The sequence below is a fragment of the Chinchilla lanigera genome, unplaced genomic scaffold, assembly GCF_000276665.1.
Source record: "Chinchilla lanigera isolate Chin_1 unplaced genomic scaffold, ChiLan1.0 scaffold00068, whole genome shotgun sequence".
NCBI lineage: Eukaryota > Metazoa > Chordata > Mammalia > Rodentia > Chinchillidae > Chinchilla > Chinchilla lanigera.
The window spans coordinates 10,885,009-10,910,390 of record NW_004955469.1 but is presented as its reverse complement, the minus strand read 5'-3'; the positions used below and the strand labels follow the sequence as shown (position 1 = coordinate 10,910,390).

Genomic DNA, 25,382 nt, shown 5'->3' with positions numbered 1-25,382 from the left:
CAAACAAGTTTTGTTGTTGCCATGTTTTATTTTGCTTGCTTCACAATCCTACCTGCTAGAAAATTCTGAGGTTACAAAAATGCAAGATAAGAAAACCTTGGAAAAATAAGTAATTCTTTTATTTCTACTTCAAAATAAACTATATACATCCAGAACTCTAAGGGGGGAATATCATTCCATCATAAAAATAAAATAATAATAATAATTGCCGGGGCTGGGGATTTAGCTCAGCGGCAAAGTGACCGCCTGGCAAGCACAAGGTCGTGAGTTCGATTCCTGGTACTGGAAACAAAAACAACAACAAAAAATAATAATTGCCTATTTCTGGCCCCTTCTTGAATCCAGCTGAAGGGAGCATGTGCTGCCAGTTGTCTGGCTGTCAGGTGGCATCCCTCTGTCGGCGACCTTGCGGCTGCCTCCCGGGGACTCTGTGTTTAAGAGTTCCTGGAGCATTGTGAGGACTTGCTTTGGCTGGCCAGCGGCACAGTCCTGCAACCGGGTACCCATTTGCTGCTGGAGGATCCTGGACAGCTGGCACACCACCGTTCGGACATTCCCAGCACGCCCCGGCAGGACGCCACTCCTAATCATGGTGTTCAGGAAGTACCAGAGGACAGGGAGGACATGGCGCTCCACGGCCTGAGGTTTTCGAGGGTAAACTGAGGCCACCAGTGCTGTCAGGAAGAAAAGACAGAGGATCACTGACACTGGGCACCCTCTCCCATCCCTCTGCCCTCTCTTGAGGCACCAACACTGACCTCCAAAGCCCAGCAGCCCAGCACAGGACCAAAGGATTGTAACACATTTAGCAGCCTATTAAATAACATCAAAAGAAAAACCATGCACATATCCAGCCTGGTTTATATCCAAGTTTGGACCAATACAATTTTATCGTTTTGTGGAAAAGGACCATGCAAAGACAAAAGCATATGAGGTCCTTCAAACCCAGAGGAGAGAAAAGAGGCTGACTCCCCAGTTATAATCCTGCCTCTGCTGTCTATGAGCCATGGGAACCTGAAAAGGACGCCCAACCTTCCTGGGCCTTTTCCATATCTGTAAAGTAAAAGTAGTAATGGTGAACCAAGCTCTCAAAATTATTAGACATTCGATAAATATATATCAAAGATCTACCTTTAGGTACGCAGGTGACAAATAGTAAGTAATATTAATATTGGACAGATACAATGCCACCTATCAAAGTCCATGCAAATACAGAAAAAAATTGTCCAAGAAGAGAAGTAAAGGCTCTTGGATGAAGCATACTGCACATCAAACAGCAGCAGGGGACAAGACCAACAATGGCCTCCCCAGCATCCGGATGCCACACCTCACAATAAGGCCAGCGGCATGGGCATGAGCATGTCTGTAAACCACCAAGCTCTGCACAGGCCTTCCCTTCCAGCAACCGACCCCTGTATCTGACTGTCCAGAGCCCCCAACTCCATAACCCAAGAACACCCAGCAGCCAGCCACCCAGAGTAAGCGGCTCTCGCAGGTCACCAGGGGAATTGTGGCCAAGTTACCCTAAGCATATTAGTGCTAATGGTGCCTGTTTTACATTCTGTCTGGCGTCCTGCCGAAGGGCAAGTGCTGGCAAAGGTACATGAAAGTGAAAGCAGTGTCAATTCATGAGGCCAAGAAACTGGATGAAGCCATGGGCCGGGACACACTCTGGAAACTGCTTGAGTCTGGGCTCAGAGAGTGAAGGTGTGGCTTCATTTCAGGCTCATGGCACCCCTGGAAATAAGGACACACCCATCTTACAGGAGAGGAAAGCGAGACTCACCAAGGAGCTTTCATAAGGCCTTGACTCCAAAGCCTCCACCCTATGCTGCACCCCAGTCTCCAGGGTTTCCACATCTCAGAGTCCAGTCTGGAGATTTCCTTTATTTTATTGAAACACCCAATCATCTTTCTCTTACCAGCTGAAAACCATCCAAGCCCCCAAGAGCCCAGGAGGTCCCTTTGCTTTTAGTCTGGGACCATGAGAAACCAGACAAGATGCTCCGCGTCCCCTCTCTGTTCAGCCTGACACTCTCGGTGGCATATTCCATGATGTGAATATTGACTGTTAGGCCATAACCAAGCTTCCTTCACCTGAATCTATGGAGCTCCTATGGGGACCTTCAGAGGCCACAAAAGTGTCAGAAGCCAAGGGGATTGCTGGGAAGGCAGGTCCGTACCCTCCGGGTCAACCCAGCCACAGCAATATCCAATAGCAGCGGAGGCTCCCATGGCAGAAAGGCTTAGAACAGCTTTATAAACTGATAGAAAGAGGCGCACTGGCTAGACAGGGCTGAGGGTTGTGTTCTCTGTGATTGATACAGGATGCATAGGGAAGAACACAGCAACCACAAAGGCAGACAAGTGTCTCCAGCCCCAAGATGGGGAACAGGGAGCAGCTTAAGAAAACGAGCTCCGAGAAGGGACAGAAGGGAACCAAACAATCCTGATCAACTACCTATGCCAAACAACTGTAACTCAACATTTTCCCAGATCTCCATGAAGTCTCACCTGCAGAAAAAAGGTGAGACCATGAAGAGACATGCGTGCACCCATGTTTGTAGCAGTGGTGCTCACAAGAGCCAAAAGGCGGAAGCAACCCAAGTGTCCAACTTTGGATGCATGAATAGACAAAATGCGGCCCACACATGTGGTGGAATGCCATTCAGCTTTAAAAAGAAGGAAATGCTGACACATGCTGCAGCATGAACGAACCTCAAGGACATCACACTGAGGGAAGTATATCAGTCACTAGAGGACAAGTACTGCAGGTATCCACCTCTCTGAGGTACCTGGTGTAGTCTGTCTCATAGAGACAAAAAGGAAAATGGCGGCTGCAGCTGCTGAGAGGGTGGGGGATGGAGAGTTATTATTTAATGGTGACAGAATTTCAGCTTTACAAGATGAAAAAGCAATTGGTAATGGTGATGGCTGTACAATATTGTGAACTGTGAATGGACTGTGCACTCCAGAATGGTTCCAGGGGTAAATCTTACGTTATATGCATTTTAACACAATAAAAATGGGGGAGGGACGGGAAGAACAATCCCCCCACCAAGGAAGCGCACTTGCATCTAACAGCCTCCTTCCCCATCTTGTGCCGCCTTCTCCCCTCACGCCCCAGCAGTGAACTGCGTGTACTCCAGCCCAGGAAGCTCTGCCCTTGGAAGAGGAGCAACACCCCAGCTCAGCTCCACAGCCCACGCTTCCCCCTCTGCTCACATCTTCCTGGCTGACAGAACTCGGCTTCCTCAGAACCACAGTCCCCAGGTACAGGCTTGCGGAGGGCCCTTGGCTGGGTGGATCGGTCTCTCAAGTTGTCAAAAGCACAGAAGCCCTTCTGGGAGCCACCGTGAGGGAGTGAACCCCATTAAACTCAAGTTTAAAAGGCAGCTGGAGTAATTAGCGAAAGATTTACTCCTATTAAGCTGTGCTATTATCAGTCCACACTTAGTGTCAAAGGAAATTTTCTCCTCTGTTCCTAGCTGACTCCAAGGTAGCAGAAGAGCTCTAGCAAAACTCTTGCTTTTGCAGTCTCTTAGAAATAGAAAAAAATTTTTAAAGAAATAGGAAAAAATTGCAGTAAGTAAAAAAATTTAAAATGAGGCTATCTCCACCCTGGGCCCGCTGAATCACCTTCACAAGGACGAGGAAGGGTTTCCCTCAAAGAACAGTGCTTTGGAGTAACAGAAAAGGGTTCCTTGCCTGGTCTCCTGAGTGATTTTAGTACCATGGCCCAGTTCTCACCCCAGGACTCCTCCAGCATCACAGCAGCCAGCCTCCTGGGGATAAATCCTAGGTGACTTGCCAGGGATCTCGGGCACTTAACTTTTTTGAGCCCAGTTTTCTTTGTCTATAACAAAGAAACACACACTTCTTCTAGGGCTGTTTTGAGGGTTAAGTGGTGCAAGGCGTGAAGCCAGCTCGGGAGCCCCTTGAGTTTAAGCAGGGGCATGGCACGACCCATCTGCTTTTTAGGGGGATCTTTGGAGTCCTAGGGAGAGACTGAGTCCTCCTGCCTCCTCCAGAGCCAGAGCCCTCCCAAGAAAGGGGGGAGGATTTGCCGAGCAACAAAGATGGTAAAACTCAGCCCAAAGTCAGTGTGGGGAGATGACAGATGGGCCTGTAGACCCCAAAGCCTGGCCCCTTTCCACACTGTCACTGATCCTAGGATGAAACCCCTGGAGACTTCTGCAGACTCAAGGAGAAATCGGATTAATAAGAACCACTTTTCCTCTTCAGATCTGCTGCAGAGACACCAGGCTGAGGCCAGCACCCAGCCAAGGGCCAAGTGGAGTTAAAATCCAGCCTGTGCCCTGCTTGCCAGGCCACGGAAAGGGCAGCCTCTAATTCTCACAGCGGCGCTGTCTGTGGGCCAAGCTGAGCACTTGGTAGGCAGCATCTGTCTGGACATTTTCTCTGATTCACACAGAGGCACGCGATGGGCTAGAGGAAGCCCCCTCCGCAAAGAAGCAGCAACGCAGCATCGCTTCTTCGGAACTCTTTGCTTATATACATTCCTGCCTCCTTTGGCTGAAAAGAAAGATTGTCGTTCTAGGAAGGTGGAGACTGTCACACAGAGCAACCGATCAAAACTTTTCAGTGATCTGTGGGGATCGTTTCAGGTCAAGGAAAGCACATGGAAGGAGAGAAGGACAGAGATAGTGGGGACAGGGTGCTCACCCGACAGGCGTCCTGTGATGTCCAGCACCGCACGGCCTCTCAGGAAGCGCACCCGCCCCGCAAACGCCTGGAGGAGGCAGAGGTGATCTGCAAGAGATGGAGACATCAGGGGCCGTGAAGCTGTGGACCAAGTTCCTGTGCAGGGGCCCATATGCCTGCCGGGGGAAGGAGCCCTTTGGGGAACTCATTTAACTCCTCCAGGCCCTGGTGGGGCCACTTTGAAAAGCAAATGGACACAGGGTGTTTGAGGAAGAGGGACTGGCTCCCAAGCAAGCTCCATTTGTTTCCATGGGTCTGGTTCATATTGTCTGTAATTCTCAAAGTTGCCATGGGGTTCATGACAAAAGCGCATAGATGAATGATGATTGATAGATACATAGATAGAGAGATAGAGAGATAAATAGATAGATAGATAGATAGATAGATAGATAGATAGATAGACAGAGATAGATATATGGATGCATATGTGGGTATATAAATATATTTATAGTTTTAGGGGACACCGAAGAACGGAACCATGCTTACACAAAATTCAACAAAGAATTGGGGTTAGAACCAGGCATGTACTCTGCACTATGGGAAGCTGAGGCAGGAGGATCATTAGCTCAAGCCCAGCCTGAGTAACTTAGCAACTCAGTGAAAATCTGTCTCAAAATTTAAAAGGTTTGGCTTTAACTCAATGAAAAGATGCTGGTTTCAGGGTTCAATCCCAGGACCCAAAAAAAGAATTGGGGTCAGAATTCAGAAGTTGACGCTCTTCTCCAAGCCTGAACTGGTGGTCTAACCAACAGGATGCACCCATGAAGGCAGTTGTTTATTTCCACACTAAGCAGCTTTATGTCATGGGCATAGAGGTGGGAACTAAGACAGGATCTTTACCTGCCCCTGCCCAGGAAGGCTCCTTTGAGAAACAGACATAAACTTTAGACATGAACCTGGCCCAAGGTGGGAAGCTCCATGCTCCTGTAACTACAGCCAAGGTCTGGAACCAAGGTGACAAACATCACTTGGTCTGTCAGGGGCTCCCTTCATTCCAACAGGGACAGGCTATGTCCCAGGGACCTAGAACAACCAGGCACTCTGTCTGGACAGAAGTATCTGGCTGGCTTGGGGGGTATGGGAGGGGATTTGCAGGTCGAGGGGGCATGATTATCCCTTAACAGTTTATATGTAACCTCACCACCTAAGCCTCATGTCCCCCTTGTTTATAAACCTAGGCAGTATGAGGTCTGGAACAAACAGATATCCAAGGTAATAAGTTTTATCCTCCACATGCCCCATTTCACCTTGCAGGAGGTTCAGGGGAAAGAGGGCTTTCAAATCTAGCTATGTCCCCTCTCTTTTGCTTGCAGTGGTGCTCTAGCACTGAGCTGCATCCCCAGACCCCTTTCAAATTTTGAGACTCTTACTAAGTCCTCCAGCCCGGCCTTGAATTTGAAATCCTCCTTTCTCAGCCTCCCACGAAGGAAGGATTAAAGGCCTGGGCTACTGCACCCAGCTTGATCTTCTTTAAAAAAAAAAGAAAATGTCCCAGTGCCCTCTATCTGCCCAGCTCTACCAGCCCTGCAGCCACACCCAAGAGCTCAGCTCACCCAGCTACCTAGCCACACCCATGGGTGAAGCCCTGAGAGTGAGCACATCCTAGCTTGTATCTTAATAGAGCACAGCATGAGTGTTTGTTACAGAGATGGACTGCAAATGGTGAAACTGCACGCAGGCCGAGCCAGAGATAAAAGGTTCCCGGCCTCTTAGGTTGTATTTCTAAAGCTAACCGCAGGGCCCTGTGTATACTGAATCCAGAAGCTGCTCATTTCTCCCCATTCTAGCTGCATCTTCTGGCTTCTCAAACTTAAATTTGGAGACCTGTGTTCCTCACAAAGACTCACAAGGTGAAGAAAGCTACCTCTTCCTGAGAAAGCTGTGCTAACCTTGCAAATTCCCCAGGCCCAAGGGCTCTCTGTTTATCTTCACAGCACCTGTGCCACGCTCTGCAGAGGCCCCAGCATGCCGAGGACCTGGCCTTTTATGCAACCACAGCGGTCATGGCACAATTCAGTGGGAAGTGAGGCAAGGAACCAAAGGCCTCTTTCAGGGGTGTGGCTGCAGTACTTGCCTGCACCTGTCAGGAGCAGAGGATGGGAGGCCCAAACCCTGTCACCAAAGCAGCCCAGCAAGTACATCCTGGTGTCTGAGTCCATTTTCTGCTGCCATAACAGAAAAAACCCTGTCTGGGTAATTTACAAACAATACAAGTTTATCAGGCTTGGAGCTCCAAAGGCGGCAAAGTCCAAGAGCATGGCGTCAGCAGTGAAAGACAGGCAAACGAGTGTGCATGGCCGAGATGGAAAGGGCCAAGTCATTCTTTTTACCAGGAACCCACCCCCACAGTAACCCACTCCCGGCAGTAACATCATTAATCTACTCAGGAGCTGCGCCCTCTGATCTAATCACCTCTCAAGGACTAAGAGGATTGCCTTTTAATCTTGGCCCCGTGGCTATTCAGATCAGCATGAGTTTTAGAGGGAACATTCAAACCAGAGCATCTTTGGGGTTTGGGAGCCAATGTCTCAGGGCCAGAATAGTTCCCACAGGGGACAGATGGGACCAGCCTGAGGAGCTCTTTCCAGGCACTCCCACCTCTCCCAGGGCCACAGTGTGATATCACAGCTGCATGTTGCCCATATGCCCACAAATCTAGCTAACAGCTAATTCCTGCTTGCCTTGCTCTCTTCCTGAGACCTGTGATGGGTACAGAAGAGAAAATGTACGTGTATATCCTCTGTCGTCTGCAAAAGCTCCACCCACAGGGCAAGGAAGAGTCTTTAATTTGTCCAAGGATATGAAAGACATATCTGGTTCTAGAATACTGCACTTAGCAAGAAGTATCCTGGTAAAGTTGTAATTGTGTAAGAATAGGTTTTATGTCATCATCACCTATATTATTATTTCCAGGTGCTTCTGTTTGTTCCACACAACTCCCCCTCCCCGCGTCATGCTAGATAAATTCACATTTGAAGACAGAGGATTTCTCTCCTGGGTCACCTCTTACAATGCCCAATCTAGCTCTGGCTCAAAGCCAGGAGGAAGTGAACTTGGGGAGTTCCTGAAAATGCACATCCATCAGACCCTGGTCCCAAGGCATCAGGTTCACAACAGCACTTGATAACTGCTTGTGGAAGACAGGATGATATCAGAACCAAACAAGTCTTCCCAAGTTGGTTTATGAACCCCAGTGCACGAAACCCAGGCAGCTGGCCTGTCTTCCTCTGGCTGCTTGTAAAGTGAAAGCTCAACTTTTGGGTCATGCTCAGGTTTAAGGAGAGGCAATAAAGCATAGTGATCAACAGTATATGCTCTGAGCGCAGAACGCCTAGGTCTAAATCTGGCTCTTCCACATTTTACTATCTTCCATTGGACAAGTCACTTAACGTATCTATGCCTCAGTTTACTCATTTATAAAATGAGGATGATCCTAGGACCTTCTCATAGAGTTGCTGTGATGATTAAATGATTAGCATAATGCTTAAGATCATGCCTAGAACACGCCATTACCATGGAGGTAGCAGCTATTTTTGTTACAATTATGATTATTATCCTAAAATGCTCTGAAATCCCAAGAAGCTTCATGGTAAACAGACCAGTTAAGAGGCCAGAACTTAACTTTCAAAAGTCTGAAATCAGCACTTTGTTAGCCTAGCCTGAGTTTTCATGGTCTCCTCTTTTGCCTTTAGAGGAAGCCAAGACTAGCCTTGCAATGAAGAGAATAGCTTAAAAGCCATGCAGTGGGGAGAAGTAGCCACTGGCTGGTAGACCACAGATCCTGTCTTCCTGGCCCAGGCTCCCCCTTCTACAGAGGACTGAGGTCTGGGGGACATCACATCTGTCTCATCTAGCTAAGCTCCATGGCCACTAGATTATCCTTGGGCTCCTGGGAAGCCAGCAAACAGCTTTTAACTCTAAACTATAAATCCAGGTGTGCTCAGGATGCTAGGGCAAGAGAAACTCCATATTTCTGGTTTTACCATCATAGTAAGAGAGGTCACTTAAAGTTCATGTAAGCTATAGTTGACACCCCCACACCCCAGTCCCCTTAGCAACTTGCTTAAAAGCAGAGCAAAGCCATAAATTGGAAACAGAACAAAGAGAGCAAACTGGTTAATGGCTAACCCACTATGGTCATTGGAATTTGGTTGTCTGACCTCCTGGGAGAAAGGTAAACTTTGTATTAATTATGTGACGGTCTTGTGAGATTCCTGAAAATGAAGTAATGGTTACTATGGAACCGGAAATGTACTAAAACCAAAGGTGAGACCCAGAGCTGCACAGACATCTCTAACTCCGTGTTGGAGACGATCTGTCAGCCGGCTCTAATAAAGCTTTGTTCGTTCATGCTTTTTCGGTTTTCTTGTGAGTGTCTTTCTCAATGGACTTGCTTGCCATATCAAGGAGGCAGGAGGATCACTGCAAATTTAAGCTAGCCTGGGCTACACGTAGTGAGTTCAAGTTCAGCCTGAACTACAAAGTGAGACCCTGTCTCAAAAAATAAACAAACAAACAAACAAAAATGGCAGCATGGATAGTGGCAGTAAAGAAACTGCAGTTGAGTTGGCCTCCCCACAAGAAGCATAGCACCCAGGAAGTTATGAGATGTCACAGCCTCGGTGGCTGCTAAGACTAGGTATGTTCCTCTCAGGGAAAGACGGGCGGTGATCCACCTGCACAGAAACATGCAAACAACCACAGGACAGAGCTGTGAAGACTAACTCAAGAGTGTAATCATATGTAAGTGTTCATTCTCTGGTTTCTTCAAAGCAGGAAGCAAAGTCAAATTTATGATCCCACCTATGTTCATAAATAGGCACAAAAAAGTCTAAAATGAAGAATGCCAAATGATAATAACTGTTTCTCTTAGCGATTGGGACTTGCTTGAGTTTTTTTTTTCTTTTCAAATGCTTCATATTTTCTGCTTTCTCATTAATAACTATGTCTTTTACAGTGCTGAAATAGACTTTATATTTTTTAAATTAGGAATACATAATAGCATGGGAAAGTGGATAGTATTAAAGAAAAAAATCAAAATTGTATTCACATTATCATTTTAACTAGGGAAACATGTATATGTGTAGGCAAAAAAATAGGAGATAGAGATATATTAAGCAATTAGTACAGTGGAGAAGAACCATGCTGAATTTTTACTTCCATTGGCAATGTGATGTTGGTCATATGATTTACACAAGGTAATAAGTTTACAGTCAGAGAGCAAAATAGTGGAAGTAGATCTGAAGCCACCCCCACTCCAGGCTTATCTGCTGTCTCCAGCACTGGCCAGGGGCTGGGCTAAATTAAGAGAACTAACTCCCTTGGCTCTGAGAAGCCTGAATGTGAAGGTCACCTGGCAGAGGCTGAGCTGCCAGCCCCTGCAGGGAAGTTTCTTTTGTAGCTAACCCAATGACAAAGCCCAAAGACAGGGCCAACCAGTCCGATCAGAAACTTAGCTAATTCCCAGAATAACATCCCTGAAATCAGAAGTTCTTGGTGATGAGTAGGAAGAATGCTACTGAGCCTGAAGCCCGAAGAGACCCCAAGGCAGGCAGTGACAAATGGCAGAGGTCAGGGAGTGAGCTGTCTGACCTATCTCCTCTCTCACTGTCCTCCACCCCCAGTAAGGACAGTAGCAGAAATCCTCACCCGCTCTGTCAGCCAACATATCTCTCAGCCCAACCCACTCTCAGGAAAAGCACAGAACTAGAAGAGATGCTTTTGGCTGATGAGTCTACTTAGCACTCATTTTCAGAGTCAAGGGAACTCTTTAGAGGTCGCCTGAGCAGGCCAACCTCTCACTTCGTTGTGCCATCTGGACTTCGTGCCAGAAGATGGCCTGATGACCTCACCTGACATTGTTTTTGATCCCCCCCGGCCATGCAATTAGCAAGACACGAAAAATAACATGCTGAGCCAAGGCTTGTGACTTTCTACATTTAAGCACTGTACAGAATTTACCAGTCCTGGAGCCCAGAATCTCCAGGAGGGCATGCGGTAACAGGGTCAAAGGAAGCTCCCTCCACCAAACTGCTCCAAGCCACTTCCAGGAGGGCCCTTGGGGTGCTAAGCTGCTCCCACTGTCCAGTAGAACCACCAGACTCACCTTGAGTGGTCTGGGAAGGCTATGCCCCCTCTCTCCTGTCTCAATTGCCCCAGTCTCCACAGCTACTCCCCTCCCCCAGGTAGTGGGAAGCTAAGTTATTTGCATCCATTTATCCCTGTGGCCCAGGCTCAGAGCACTCCAGGCAGAGGAGAGCCATTCCTGGAGACAACTTGATGGCAATGATGAATTCTTGGTCTATCCTAAATCCCTCCAGCTCTGGCCTCCATGGACATAGAAATCAGTTTGCCCCTTCATAGTTAGGAATGCTTTCAAAAACATTCTCTTTTTTTGCTGATTGTACTGACAGGGTGTGGCACACAGCAAAGCCATCTGACCCAGAGAGCTTCTTACCATACCTGCTCAAAAATCCCCTGCAGCCAAGACAGTGTATTCCACCCCATGGTCTCCACAGGAGCCTGGAGCCAGGGATTTATGGGAGCCATGCACTCCTGTGAGGTCAAACACCTTTCCAGCCACAGCGCTGCCCTACAGATCTGAGAGGCAGATAGTCCCCTCACACCAGCCTCCATTCTCCCAATACCAAAGGCTCTGGCTGGTGGACCAGAGGGAGCCTGCAAGGAGACCCAGTCCCAGAAAAAAGGTGGAGCAACAGGTGTCTTCCTGGTAGCAGCAACTCTACCTTAAGTTGTGGTCAGATCACAAAAGCAGGCTGCTAGGATTTGAATGTGGTTTGTTGCCCTGAAGGTCTTTCATGTGTTGGAAGCTTGGCCCTCAGTGTGAAAAAATGAAGAGGTGGAGGAAGCTCTAAGAGGAGGGGCCTACAGGAAAGTAATTAGGTCACTGGACTCATGGCCTGAAGGAATGACTTAGTTCCCACGAGAGCAGGTTGTTATAAAAAGAGAAAGATGAGCCTCTACCTGGTTTCTGACTTCCTGTCTCACCATAGAAGCTCATCTTCATCTACTCCCGCCATTGCAATGCCATCTGTCATGAGGCCCTCACCACAGGAGTTGAGCAGAAGCTGATGCTATACTCTTGGACTTCCAGAACTGTGAGCTAAGAAAACCTCTTTTCTTTCTAAAGTATCCAGCCTCAGCTATTTTGTTATAGCAATAGAAAATGGACTGATACCCATCCCTAAATCCCATGCTTTCCAGGGTGCCCAGCCCAGATGGGTACAGTAGGCCCAAGTAGAGGCAACCTTATGACCATGGAAGATACCAGATTGTGAAGCACAAAGCTTCAAACTGCACCATGCCCAAGGAGACTAGCCTGGTGGCAAAGAACAGAAGAGCTGAAGTACCCAGGGGAAGAAGAGTTAAAACTCCTCTCCCCAGATGTAGATGTTCATCCTCCTCAAACATCTAAAGCCCATTCTGCTTTGTGCCAGCTTTCCCAATAAATCCAAGGCCCACCATGATTTACCAAGAGCCTTGGTTATTGGAAACAGCAATCTCACTTACCCAGAGCCTCGCTGAGAACAAACCATAATTTAGAGCTGGATTTATATTGTTTGTTCTACAGCAACAAACTCAGCAAATCATAAATTCCCCCTGAGATGAAAAGTGGAAATTGACAATATTTATGAACTTAAAAGGTAGACACAGGCTTGACCAGGCCTTTGATTTGTAACTGTAATTCCTTCTGGTGGCTCCGCCAAGGACACAGATGCTGTCCCAGCCCTAGGATCTGGGCTCAGGCAATAGCAAGGAGATGGGGCAGGGGAGAATGTGCCAAAAGGCGTGTCCAACCCTGCATGGGATGGTCTGTGATGCTAAGGCAGGACAGGCCCTGTGCCAGTAGAGACATACAGCTGCAGGGTAAACGAAGCCAAATGTTCAGATCATGAGCTCCTCCCATGGAGGTGAGACCTATCTGTAAAAACTCATCTTCTACCAGCCAAGACATAAGGCTACTCATGTACCACTTTCTTAGTGCTCATTCATCTATACACTAGATACACCAAATGTCACCTATGAAAGGAAAGGACAGATGTAGATGCACTGAGAATTCCACCTAATGTTGAAGAATTGAAATGTGATACAGCAAAGCACATGAGGAAGTGACAGCCTCTCGCTTTTCATGATGTCTCCTCCATAGTTCTTTCCTTTTTTTTTTTTAGTTCCAACTCTCCATCCTCCCTCCCACCCATCACCAGGCCCTCACTCTTTCAGCCTTGCCCGGTGCTTCCCACTCACCCCCTGAGAGGCTCTGTGGCCCCAGGGGCTATTTCCTGGTGTAGCCATGAAGGGGCTAGACCAGATCATCACACCACTGCCCCTCTTAACCACCAGGTGGATGGGACCTGGAGAAGCCTCCAACCAAGAGCCTCAGAGGCCCAGGCTGATGTCTGCCCTGAGCAGCCTCTGAAGAAATGTTTGGCCCAAGAGCCAGCCAGGACCATTCACCATTCTGTTGATTCCCCAGCAGTGCGGTGACTCCAGAGCCAGCTGCCTCCCAGAGCTCAGTGGGGACCACAGTGGGGCGCTCACCCAGGCTCTCTATCATGGCATCCAGCACAGTGGCAGCGGCGGCCGCAATCCCCGAGTTCTTGGAGTTGAGGTTGTCTGCAACGGCAACGATGAGGGAGAGCAGCATGGGGTGCACGCTGTCTTTGAGTAGGGGGATCATTTTGGCGAGGGACTCCAGAGCCCACTGGTTCACTTTCTTGTTGGAATCCTGAAGCCTCGGGGTGAAGGCATCGAAGACCTATTGAGAGAACAAAAACCAACAGCCCACCATAAATCTGCCAGAGGGACAAGCTAACCAGAGACAGCATTTGCAAGGCATGCCCAGCCCTTGGCAAACATCCAGGCAGGCTTTTGGCATCTCAAAGGCCAAACGGAAGGCAAGCATTTCTGAGGCTCCTGCTGCCCTGTGAGTTCAGGCACAACATCCAACCTGGTTCAGAGTTTTCTAAATTGAAGCTGCACCCGCCAGGGAGAAACGGGCAGAGGTGAGAGGGCAGAGGTGAGAGGGCAGAGGTGACAGGCACTCACCTGGACCAGGTTGGCCATGATGAGCTCCGGCTTGGTCCTGCAGTACTCCAGGAGCCGCCCCACACCTTCCATCCGAGACTGGTACTCTTTAGCCTCCAGCAGCCTGGTCAGCTCCCGAAGTTGCTCTGCTATTTCCAGGCCTCCCCGCACGGAGGAGTGCACCACCAGCCGCAGGCCACTGGAGCCAAATCTAGGGGGAAGGAGGGCCTGACCCCTGGGGAAGAGCCCCAAGAGATGGACACACCTCCTGCCCTGTGCTCCCTCTCATTGGCAGGTGGGGCAGAGACAACTGTGTCACCGTGGCTTAGTTCACACCCAGTTCTCCTCCACCTGCTGCTTGGGGACACTGACCTTGGGAATCCTGGAAGTCTCTTCCCCCACCTTTTCCCTGATGCCTATATCCTGCACCTGCTTGGCTAGGCCTGCTCACACTCCTCCAGTATATGGAGAAACGTTAGGAAGCCTGTTCCCTGACATTGGATCACATGCTCATCAGAGCCCTGTGGTCATTCCAGCCAGTATGAGAGCAGCTCCATATAGACCCCCTATCTCCTACCCTCAGTTCAAAGCCAGGGTCACTGAGTTCATGCTCTATACCGAGGTCCCACCTAACAGGACCAACACCATCCAACTGCCATTCGTTCCTGCATGCTACACTCTTGCCTACCAAGAGCTGTGCTGCAACTGACAACGAGGTAAGAAACATGCTCTTTGCCTTAAGGAGCTTCTGGACCAAAGAGAGGCAGAGTTATAAAGAACAAGGAGCAGCCATCCACTCTGAGGCTGTGGGGTACAGAGCCATCTCAGAGAAGGTGACAGGGGAGCTGACTCTTGTAGAATCAACAGGCATGTTCTAAATGAAGACTGGGCAGCATAAAGACAGCACAGCAGGGAGAGAGGGTGCAGAGTAGCAGGAGCTGCTCTGGCCTGGCCAAGAGAGTATGAGAGAGAGAGGTCATGAAGTCACTACTGCAGAGTGGGCCTTAGCTGGCGCCCTTCTAAGGAGTCAGATATAATCATCCCAAGATACTGCAGAAAAATTTAAATTTTAGACACAGGAGTGACCATGGATTCCTGCTTGGTTCCTAGATGCTCCCACCACCACCCTCCAGCACTTCTGCTGGACCTTCTGGTCTGCTTATGCTGCAGCTCTGCCTTTGAACCAGTCCCAGGCTGGCCATTCTGATGGCTACAGTATCTCTGATCTAAGTGAAGACTAGCAGCCTGACCAACACCACATCTCGCCTATAATAATGGAATGGAGCTCCTTCGGCCAAGACTCCAGGAACCAACTCTACTGGTGGATGTTCTCAAACCCAAGATTTGGTCTACCCAAGGTATGGCTGGAGAACACTTCCTATAAATCCATCCATTCCTATTGTAGAACCAAGTAGGTCTCAGCCATACTCCAAATCCCCAATCTACCCCAGATTCACGCCTGGCCTTGGGGAAGCAAGATGCCTCTGCAGGCAGCATTGGACATGGAGCCCGAGAGAGATGAGAGCAGATATACCCTTCCTCAAAGGGCAGCCCATTCTCACACGCCACCAGACTCCTTGACACCTTGCGGCCTTTGGCAGATGGAAGTTCCTGGTTATCTTCTAGTCCCTTAAAAAAAATATGCAGAACTTCAGCCAAAATGAACACCCCTCCAGGGAAATGTCCAACATGCCAGTAGAGGCCTTAACAAGATGAATAATCCCTTCCCCTGGGATAGCTCCAGAGGTCACAGTTGAGCCTTCCAGAACCCTGCAGGTGGCTGGGGTAGAGACCAAGATCTCCACCGAATGGATGAAGGTGTGGTGGCCCAGGAAGCTCAAGGAATATAGGTAGTGAGGGTAGGACCAGGTAGGATCACAGGGGACACAATCACATGACCCAACCCAGCAAGACTGGTGGAATCCAGTCCCCACTCCACTGGCCCACACAGGGCTGGCAGGCTCCACTCTGACCCCACCCTGGAAGACTGCAACTCAATGTCACCTGCTCACCCGCTGCTTGATGGCCGCCATGACTTTCCGCAAGTCATGAGATGGAAGGGACTGCTTCAGAAACGTGTCAAACTTAGCATTTGCCATCAAGATAGTCACCATCTTCCGGCCATAAAATCTGCCATGGGAGAAGAAGTAAGAAGGAGGAACAGCCACAGCAGTGCAGGATAAATTTTCTCTATATCTTTCCATAAGTTTCCTAACTTATGTAGGGAAGTTTTTAATACTTTTTCTAATTACAAAAGCAATCCCTCCATAGTAAAAATTTTGATATATAAAAGATGAATATCATCCACAATGTCATTACCAAGAAAAAAAATTACTATTAAAAGTTTCCATGTTATCAGCCAGGTATGGTTCACATACCTGTAATCCTAGCACTCTGGAAGACCGAGGTAGGAGGATTGCAAGTTCAAGCCCAGCTTGCAAAATTTAGTAACTTATCAAGACCCTCAAATGTAAAAAAATAAATAAATAAAAGTACTGGGTTTAATACAGTACTTAAAAAAGAAAATATATATATTTTCTAATATTCTGTCTTCTACGTACATACATTTTAGTTGATATCAAAATTGTATGTATTACATGTATTCATTCAGTCATTTCACTTAATGATTAATTTTCCCTTCATGTTGTTTAAAACTCTTCCCAAGCACCCACTGAACTACCCAATATTGTGTTGAATGGCTACACCAAAATAGATCTGATTTCTTTCTAATATGGGAAATTCAGAAGTCTGAGGAAGCACACAAATAGGGCAGCATAGGAGTGAGTGGTCGGCTCTGCCTAGTATGCGGTGGTACTTGGGGGAAGGAATCAAGAAGGGGTTTATGGAGGAGGTGACTCTAGGATGGGGATTCACAGGACGAGTAGGAGTTTGCAAGTAAGGCAGGACTGGGGAGTAGGAAGAAGGAGCCATTGCAGGGCTCAGTACACAGTCTGACTCATGAGCAGGGAATGGTTGGAGAACAGGGAGCAGAGGTTCACCGCAGGGAGGGAATGGGCTGGAGAAGAAGGCAGGGCCTGTTCAGGGAGCCACAAAGGAGTGGGGCTGAGCCCTGTAGCAATGGGGAGCTGAGGAGTGATCCGGTGTGCATGCTAGTCCAAATCTCTGCCAGTGGCATGGAGGGAAAATTGGTGGGGTTGAGGCTGGGTCTATGAGACCAATTAGGAAGCCACCATCACAGCCCAGGCAAGAGACAGAGACCTGCAATAAGGCAGAAGAATGGGATCAGAAAAGGTGGCCACAATCAAGAGCTGCTGACATAGGGGCTGGGGATTTAGCTCAGCGGCACAGCATCTGCCTGGCAAGTGCAATGTTGTGAGTTCAATTCCCAGTACTGGAAAAAAAAAAAAAAGAGCTGCTGACAGCACTGAAACTATAGGATTTTGTGGCTCGTCAGACATGGAGCAAGAGGTGCCTAGAATTAATGTATTTCATCCAACCTAACAATCTCCTGATTGTAAAAGGCACCGTACTTTATTTTTCACTAAAGAAAAACAGAAAAAGAAAATACTAGCAATTTCCACTGCCTTCTGGACACTGAACCATGTTTTTCTCCCTTAGGTCAGGTAAAGTTTTGGTGGTTATTTTGCAATAAAATGTGGAATTTTGGTCATTCCTTCAACAATATTTGCTTCCTTGATGTCTAATTCATGTCATACTGTTCTATTCCCACGCCTCTTCTCATCCATAATAACTTTTCATTCTGATGCTGAATAATAGTATAATATTTTTAAGACATTGAAAACTGTAATCAAACTCAAGAGTTCTCTGCAGAGTACCCAACGTGATTTCTGAAAATGTTGCCAAGCAAAAAAGGGACACGCCTTAGTTTCTACAATGCAAATTTCATTCACAAGTTTATACTAGCAGCAGCAACAAACTTTGCAAATGTGCAAATAGTAGAACACAAGTCATAACCACTGCATAGCCAACAGTGACTGCGAGAGTGACTATAAGATACATGTCAACTTTGAATTTACAATGTGGGGGAAACATTTATTAGGTTCAGGGAAGCTTAGGGTCCCTGTCTTGCATCTTGGGTGACTTGGTAAGTAATGGTGACTTTGTACAATAGTGGGAATACAGAAAAGCAGACTTGGGGAGAAAACAATGACTTCCTTCAGGGACACTTGTTGCCCAAGATGACAACAGAACATTTGCTGACAGTTTCTCTAGAGATACTAGAGATTTGGGGCTGACGTTCAAAAAAGGGTCTGGGCTAGAGAGAGAGACTGGGAAGCATCAAAGTTTGCTGATGGCTGGAGCCAGAGGGGTGAGAGCCTGAAAAGGAGGGGACTGAATGACTGAAGACCCTCCCCAGCCACCTCCGTTCAGACTGCAGGCAGGGTAGAGACACGGCCCCTGGCAGCAAGGATAAACCAGAGCCCCAGTGACACAGAAGCCAAAGTGGGATGCATAGGGTTCCAAAAAGGAAAATGAAACACAGTCAGCATCATCTGAAGTCAGAGGAACCTCAGACAGGAGAGGATGTTAATCTGGATCATACTAAGTCTTGACTTCCATCCTTCTACCAAGAAGTACAGATAAAGAAACAATCTAAAACCTTCCTCTCCACCAGTATCTCTCTTCTCAGTCCTATCATTCACTCAGTTGTTCTCTTTAAAAACCTAAGAGATATCTTTGATTTGTCTTTGGATCCCTCACCACCATATGCTGCTGGCTGTGCCTTCACAATACACCAAAGCCATCTACTCCCATAGTCACCTGCTTGCTGTCCCCCTCCACCCAGCCCCTCTCTCCCGCCATCAGTCCTCCACCGAGCAGCCAGAGAGATTTTTTTTACTCCAACGGCTACAAGCATATGAAAAAACCAGATCTAGTCGTCAGGTAAAAGTTTCTCTGAAAACAATAAGCTGTCCCTTGCACAAAACCATTAGACTGGTAAAAATTAGAAATCCAGACATTGCCACATAACGGCCAGGCCATGAGGAGGTAGGCACCTCGGCCGGCATGAGGGAAGCCAAGGGCCGCGGCACTGGACAGCCCCAGCCCCACTGGGCCACGAACGGTGAAGGCATCTCAGCCCACAGTGCTGCCCTTGGCTCATCCATGGAGATCCCAGCTCAGCTCCACGGGGGCCAAGGCACTGGGGCAGGTATGTGCAGCAGCCTTTTCCATGGTAACAAATGACAGACAGATGGCGCAGAGTGGGTAGTGGGTGATACATGCGATGTGGCCTCTACAGCCTGCCGGGCGGGCATGGATGCACCAGGGTGGGGTGAGAGCCAGAGGACTAAACATGCACACTCACATCTCAAAAGAGGGGTGACAACTCGCCCTCTGCTGAGGGCTGGAACAACTTAGCCTCAGTCACCACTTGGACAGTCAGATCCCATTACTTTCCCACTTAAAATCCTCAGATTCTTCCTCATGCTCCTACTAAAAACTCCTCTTATCACAAGACCCCAAATCCCAACCCCTGACCTTGGCTTCTGAGGCCTCTGTGACCTGTCCCTGCCCACCATGGCCCTGGCTCTGTGTTCCCCCAGTCCGGCCACCTTCTCCCTCAGACACCACGCTGTCCTCCCTCAGCAGCCTTTGTCCCATTTCCTCTGCCTACGTCACACAGCCTGAGCCTTACAGAGGCCTCCGTCCCGCCGGTCAGTTCTCAGACCCTCCCCATCCCCATTCCGTCTTCTCCGCATCTTGCCTTCCTGTCCCTTATGTGTCTAAAATGATCACAACATTTACTTGTTAATTATCTGTCTCCCACAAGTAGGAGGTGAGCTGCAAGATAACAAGAGCTTAATTTTTCTTACTTACTTTATCTCTAATAACAAAATCAATGCTCATTAAATACCTTGAGAAAATGCACGAGTGGTTTTACAGAGAGTAAAAGTGGGGCTGGGTGGGTAGAGACAAAAATAACATCACGTCAAGTTGAGCGGGGAGGGGAAGGGAGGTAGCGGAGGCAGACGGCACTGACCATTCCCTGAAGGGGCCCAGTAGGACCCTGGAGAGAGATAGGGCAGGAGCTGGAAGAGAAGGACGCGGCTTCTGTCCGTCTCACTGTCCCTTTGCGTGACCCAGGGGCCTCAGGGCTGGCCAGTCGCCTTGCCTGTCCCAGACCCTGGCCCCACCTACCTGGTGTCCTGGTTGGAGTCCTGGGCCAGTCTCACCAGAGTGTGCACCAGCACGTCTACGCTGTCCCTGCTGCCGGAGAGAAGCTTCTCAGCGCCGATCTGCTCCACGACAGCTGAGAGGTGCTCGGCTGTGCATTTCCGGACTAAGGGGTTTCGGTGGCTGAAAGGAAACCCAATCACACCCAAGGGGTCAGCCACAGGGTAGGGGTGGGGAGCCCCAGGCTGGCACACACAGGTGAAAGTCATAGACCAGAGACCCAAGCTTCACGCCAGCCGTGGCTCCAAAACCTGGCCCACACAGGCTGGGGAATCTTTGAGGAAGGGGCAGTCAGTTCCTACACACACACAGGGCTAAAAGTGACGACAGGAACAATGAGAGGGCGAAGAATAGCTGCCTGCAGCCATGCGCTGTTCCCCAAATTCCTGAGCACAGCAGTCTGCCTTTGTCCAGACCACTTCCCCATCGTCCCCACCCCCGGGAAAATCCTACTCAGGCTGGATCTGCTCTTCCTCCCCAGCCCCACAGCAGAATTTGCTGCTGCTTCTTCTGAGGTGGTGCTTTCTTTGTTCCAAGGATGTATGTCACACCCTGGTGCCCCTTCCCCAGTAGAGCTGCCAGCTCCTTGGGAACAGGGACTGGTCTCCCTCTCTAGAGGGACTTAGCAGAGCCTGACACTTAGCAGGAGCTGACGCGTAACAGGAGTTTAAGGCACGTTTGTTGAACTGAACTGGAGGATTTATTCATTATAACAGGTGGAACCTGAACTCTGGTAAGAGAAGCGCATCAGAACGCTGCCTCTTCTGAGCAGGGTCTGTGTGTCCACACTGCAGCAGGCAGTGCTGACCTTTTCCCCACCAGGTCCTATGTCAGTGGAACGCAGAGGGCATCAGAGCCTTCCCTGCTCAGTGCAGTCCACGGGCCAGCAACACTGGAGCCGAAGCAGAATCTGAGCTGCAGCAAGATCTCTAGAGGAATCAAACACACAAGCCTGGGGACACCCGACCCTGGTTCTTGTTGACAATGACCAATGGCCTCACACTCTGTGCCAGGCACTGTGTCAAACTCCTTTTATCCCTTGTCTCACATCAACTCCACAAGCTACTTTTTTTTTTTTGGTACCGGGAATCGAACTCAGGACCTCGTGGTTGCTACGTAGGCACTGTGCCACTGAGCTGTATCCCCGGTGCCACAAGCTACTTTTATTATCATCATCTTGCAGGTGAAAGAGCTGAGACCAAAGGAAGAAGCCAGGAAAAGTGCAATTAATTTTGCCCAGTTCACCCACAGTGATCATTCAGTGAATCTTGGGCAGAGACAGACAGGGTTCCAAGCAGTCTCTCACAAATCAATTTTTGGCTCCACATAATGACCTTGTTATTATCCCCATTTTACAGATGAAGAGATGGAGGCCCAGAGAGGTGAAGTGACAATCCAGTATGTGAACTCAGACAATGTGGCTCTGGAATGCCCCACCTTTGGGGTCCGCAGTGGTGAATTAGCAGAGTGGGCTGGTGCGGCAGGTGCTGGGATCCACTGAGAAGCCCCCTGTGTCTGTGTGTTAACTGACTTCCTGGACAGAGAAGTATTTGGCCCTGGGAGAGACAGAGCTCAGGAGATGCCTTTGGTTTTGATTTAAGAGGAAAATAAACCTGGCTCCAACAGCAGCCCAACCCCACATCTCTCCCCAGGAGAAAGGCAGTTGTGTGCTTCACCCTCCACACTGGCCCTGATTTCATCAGAAAGGAGCAGGGCTCCCCTGGGAGGGGAAGGAGCCCCCAGGGCACAGCTGAGGGCTCTCAGCACCCTGTGGCCTGGGACGTTACCATGGCCACCATGTGCTTTCCGACCTGGAGCAGAACAACACTCCTGCTTCTGTAGCTGAGCCCGCCCCATTCTCACCAGGAAGATGGGGAAAGGCCCATGCGCAAGCAGGCTCCTCCCACAGCCCAGTGTGTGGAGCGTCTGAATCCTAACGAGAGAAACGCATGCCTGTGCTCTGGCCCTCTGATATCTTAAGGGACCCTCGCAACCTCCGTTCCTACTTCCTTCCCACCCTGTCCCTGGCTCCCACACGTCCCTTCTCCTTCGACATCTCAGGCCCTCTCCCCTCCTCGCCTCTGCTGACCACCCCCACACCTCAGACAACAGGCTGCCACGTACTAGACGCCCGCCGAGGTGAGGGCCGTCAGAGCGCGGGCAGGGGTCACGTTCTCCACCATGGCGCCCAGGGCCCGGCTGGCGGCGCGCTGGATGAACTCGCTGGTGTTCCCCATCTTCTGCAGCAGGCAGCGGGTGATCTCTTCAGCCTCCTGGTCCATGTTCTTCTTCAAAGCCCGGAAGAGGTCTCCCAGGGTGCTGATGGCCAGGCGGGACACCTTGGAGCGGAGGTTGGTGACCTTGAAGAGAGAGAGGAGAGGGACCCTCCAGGACTGCTGGAGCCTGCCAAGGTCTCAGGGCCACGTGGAGGATGGAACTTCCCCATCCTTTCAGCCGCACCCTCCCCCACCCCCTCGACACACCAAAAACAAGGATCCTACAACAGCTCCGCGCACTCATTTCATAAGCATCAAAATTATGAATCCCATCATTATCATCTGAAATTGGTATCGCTTAGTCCTCAGAGCATGTTCAAAAGAAGTGTCGGATTTGATCTGCAGACTACTGTGAGAGGGAAGCATGCAGAGGAAGGCGCAGAGCCAGGCCACATGCAGGGAGGCACAGCCACAACACAGCCAGCGTCAACAGTGGCCTCTATGTTCAAGCCCCCCAACCCCCTGGAGCCATCCATTCCCAGTGCACCTCACTGCCTCTCTCTGGGGGCCTGGGGACAGGCCAGGGACCTGGCCCAGGACACTCTCTCCTTAGACATTTTGGGCCCAGAGGACCATCGAGATAGCAGACATTTTGAGGCTGTGACAAAAGGACACATGGAATTCTAGATGTTTCAACTCCCATGGACTGCAAATAAAGAAACCCTTAGCCTCAGCTTTCCCCTGTGAAGTATGACAGCCCCTCCTACCTTGGTGTCTGAGGGCTGAGAGAGAGGCAGGGTCACTCACGTTCTGGGGAGCCATGGCTCCCATCACAGCCGCTGCATGACTCGCCTCGAAGCCTGTACCAGGGAAAGGGGGGAGGCTGGGGACAGGGGCACAGCACACAGGTAGTGGAGAGGCCTCACCTCCCCGCTCACTGCCAAGGACACGTCGTGCAGCCTCCCAGTGAGGACCTCCGGGTGACAAGCTGCCAGGCGCTGGATGCCCACCAGGCCCTTCTCCTTCATCTGCCTGAGAATCAAGGCCAGACCTGTCACAGCTGCTCCCTCTGCAGACCGGGGTCCTCCCCCACCCCAACACCCCATCCGCCACTCCACACGCCCGCAGCGGGGCAAGACTCCCTCAGAGGCAGAGCTTCCTGGGGCAACACCTAGGCCTGACGTCCTAACCATTCATTTGGTATAAACTTTTATTTTTTTGTACTGCAAATTGAACCCAGCGCCTATACATTGAGCTACATGCCCAGCCTGCCCAGCCCCTGCCTTTTTATTTTGAGATAGGGTCTTTCTAAGTCACTAAATTACCCAGGCTGGACTTGAGCCTGTGATCCTCTTGCCTCAACCTCCCAGAATGCTGGGATTACAGGCATGTGCTACTATGGCTGATATGCCACTATGGCTGGCTAGCACCAGCCACCTTATAGGGAGCCAAGTCAGTCTTCAGTTCTGGTAGTTCTGGGTTGGAAGCCATCCAGAACCTGTTTGGGTCCCTGACAGAAAGCAGATACTTTTCAGAGTGAGGTGGAGACCTAGAGGGCTTTCTGTGAGAGTTCTGGACCGTAGGTCACCACTCATGACTAAGATAGTGTGTCTCACTAGTGCAGGGCAAGGCCCACTGAGAGCACATTAATTTGGTCCGAGAAGTAAAGGGCTGCGATGGTCTTGGTCCCCACATTTTGAAGCCAAATTCATGCTTCTTATGCCTGGCTCTGGCATTTCACAGAACAGTGCACAGGAGTGCTTGGGAACCCAGGGCATGCACAGGAAACCGGAGACATCACACACTGGTACATGCACAGGTATGCATGCACACACACAAATGCTTTTCCTGCCATGGTACCAAGGCCCGGGGCAGAAGGGCAGCTGGGGGTAGGGGCTCTTCTCCAAACTCCAACAGCCTTGCTTCCCACCCTACCCCCACCCAGGTCGTGGGACACAAAGAGAAGGGGTCACCTCACCAGTCACTGCTGCTGAGGCCCTGAAGGGCATCCATCAAGCCCAGCTCTGGGTTCGAGAAAGGCCGTAATTCCTTGAAGATTGTAAGATCCCTCTCTTCCTCCTCTTCCCTCCACTCAGGAGACCCCAGAGTGAGCACCGCAGGTAATGAGTTAGCTGCACTCACAGAAAAGGAAAGATACAGCACGCTCACCCAGGAGGACAGGCAGGCACTCCTACTGGGTGCTCTTCCCAACCCTTCCTTCCAGGCCTGGCCTGTGGCATGGAGCCCTCCACGCAGGGAGGGCCAAGAAGCCAGTGATCAGGCCTCACCTGAATCCAGGAGGCAAGGAGACCACCTAGCTCTCCACCTTTGGTTGGTGTGCTCCATTCCCACCGTTGCCAGCCTGACCATTACAAACGCTGGCTTGGAACATGCCATTTGATGCCATGTGACAGCGCCCAGTGAGCCTGTGACTTGCTTCCAGTCCTGCCCTAGCTGAGCCCAGTGAGCCGTTCATGAATGACTCTTTAATCCGGTGGTGTTCTGACCTCGCTCCCACCCAGAGCCTCTGCTCCTGCCCTCCTACACCCACCACCCATGAGGTTGTCCGAACAGGGAAATGCACCTCGGACAGATGACTGGAGGAAGGCAGGAACAGTAAAAAGCACCAGGGAGACAATGTGGGTCAAGATGGAGTCACCCTTGCAAGGATTGGTAACAAGCAAAAGTGATTAAATCCAGTGCATGTTTTCTGATCTCTCCTTCCTTGTGGAACAGACACTAGAATCCTAAATCCTAGCACAGAAAGGAACTGCAAAGGCCTTCTATTTAGTGCAATGCCCCAAGCACACACTGAGGTAGCAGAGACTCCGGGAGCCTGGGGGACCCACCCGCAGCCCCTCCAATCCTCCATCACGCAGCAAGGGAAGGAGGTCTCCTCCAGGCCAGAGCTCTCACTACCACATTGCACTTCCTGGCTGGTTGTTCTCTGAGGTCCACCTCCCTGGGATGATTTTTCCCTACACACATCCAGAAGGTCCTGGGCAAATCTGGGTGGAGAGGCAATCTTTTCTTAAAGCCAAGACACCAATCCCTCCTTCCCCAATGTCTCAGCTCTGCCATTAGCATGTGAAATGGTCTCTGGATCTGTCCTTGGTAACCTTCTGGTAGAAAGAGGTAGCAGCCAACTACCTGTCCTGCCTGGACATGACATGAATTCTACACTGTCTGGGAGGCTTCAAGAAGCACGGGTCTGCTCAGGGAAACAAGCATGCTGAC

General features: G+C 49.8%; 1 protein-coding gene across 2 annotated transcripts in view; it reads right to left on the bottom strand.

Annotated features, from left to right (window-relative positions):
* Positions 1-97: 97 nt before the first annotated feature.
* Fam179a (family with sequence similarity 179, member A) overlaps positions 98-25,382 on the bottom strand; it is a 49,584-nt gene continuing 24,299 nt past the window's right edge. The window contains exons 11-20 of one of the 2 annotated variants that reach the window (XM_005400540.2): positions 24,124-24,277; positions 23,072-23,177; positions 22,054-22,289; positions 19,894-20,052; positions 15,783-15,900; positions 15,305-15,399; positions 13,792-13,981; positions 13,285-13,501; positions 4,687-4,773; positions 98-674 (exon numbers count right to left, since the gene is read on the bottom strand). In XM_005400540.2, the coding sequence (XP_005400597.1) occupies positions 319-674; positions 4,687-4,773; positions 13,285-13,501; positions 13,792-13,981; positions 15,305-15,399; positions 15,783-15,900; positions 19,894-20,052; positions 22,054-22,289; positions 23,072-23,177; positions 24,124-24,277 (1,718 nt within the window). In that variant the 3' untranslated portion in view covers positions 98-318. Of the gene's footprint in view, positions 675-4,686; positions 4,774-13,284; positions 13,502-13,791; positions 13,982-15,304; positions 15,400-15,774; positions 15,901-19,893; positions 20,053-22,053; positions 22,290-23,071; positions 23,178-24,123; positions 24,278-25,382 lie in introns of both variants that reach the window. The other variant, XM_013522669.1, reaches the window with a different exon arrangement.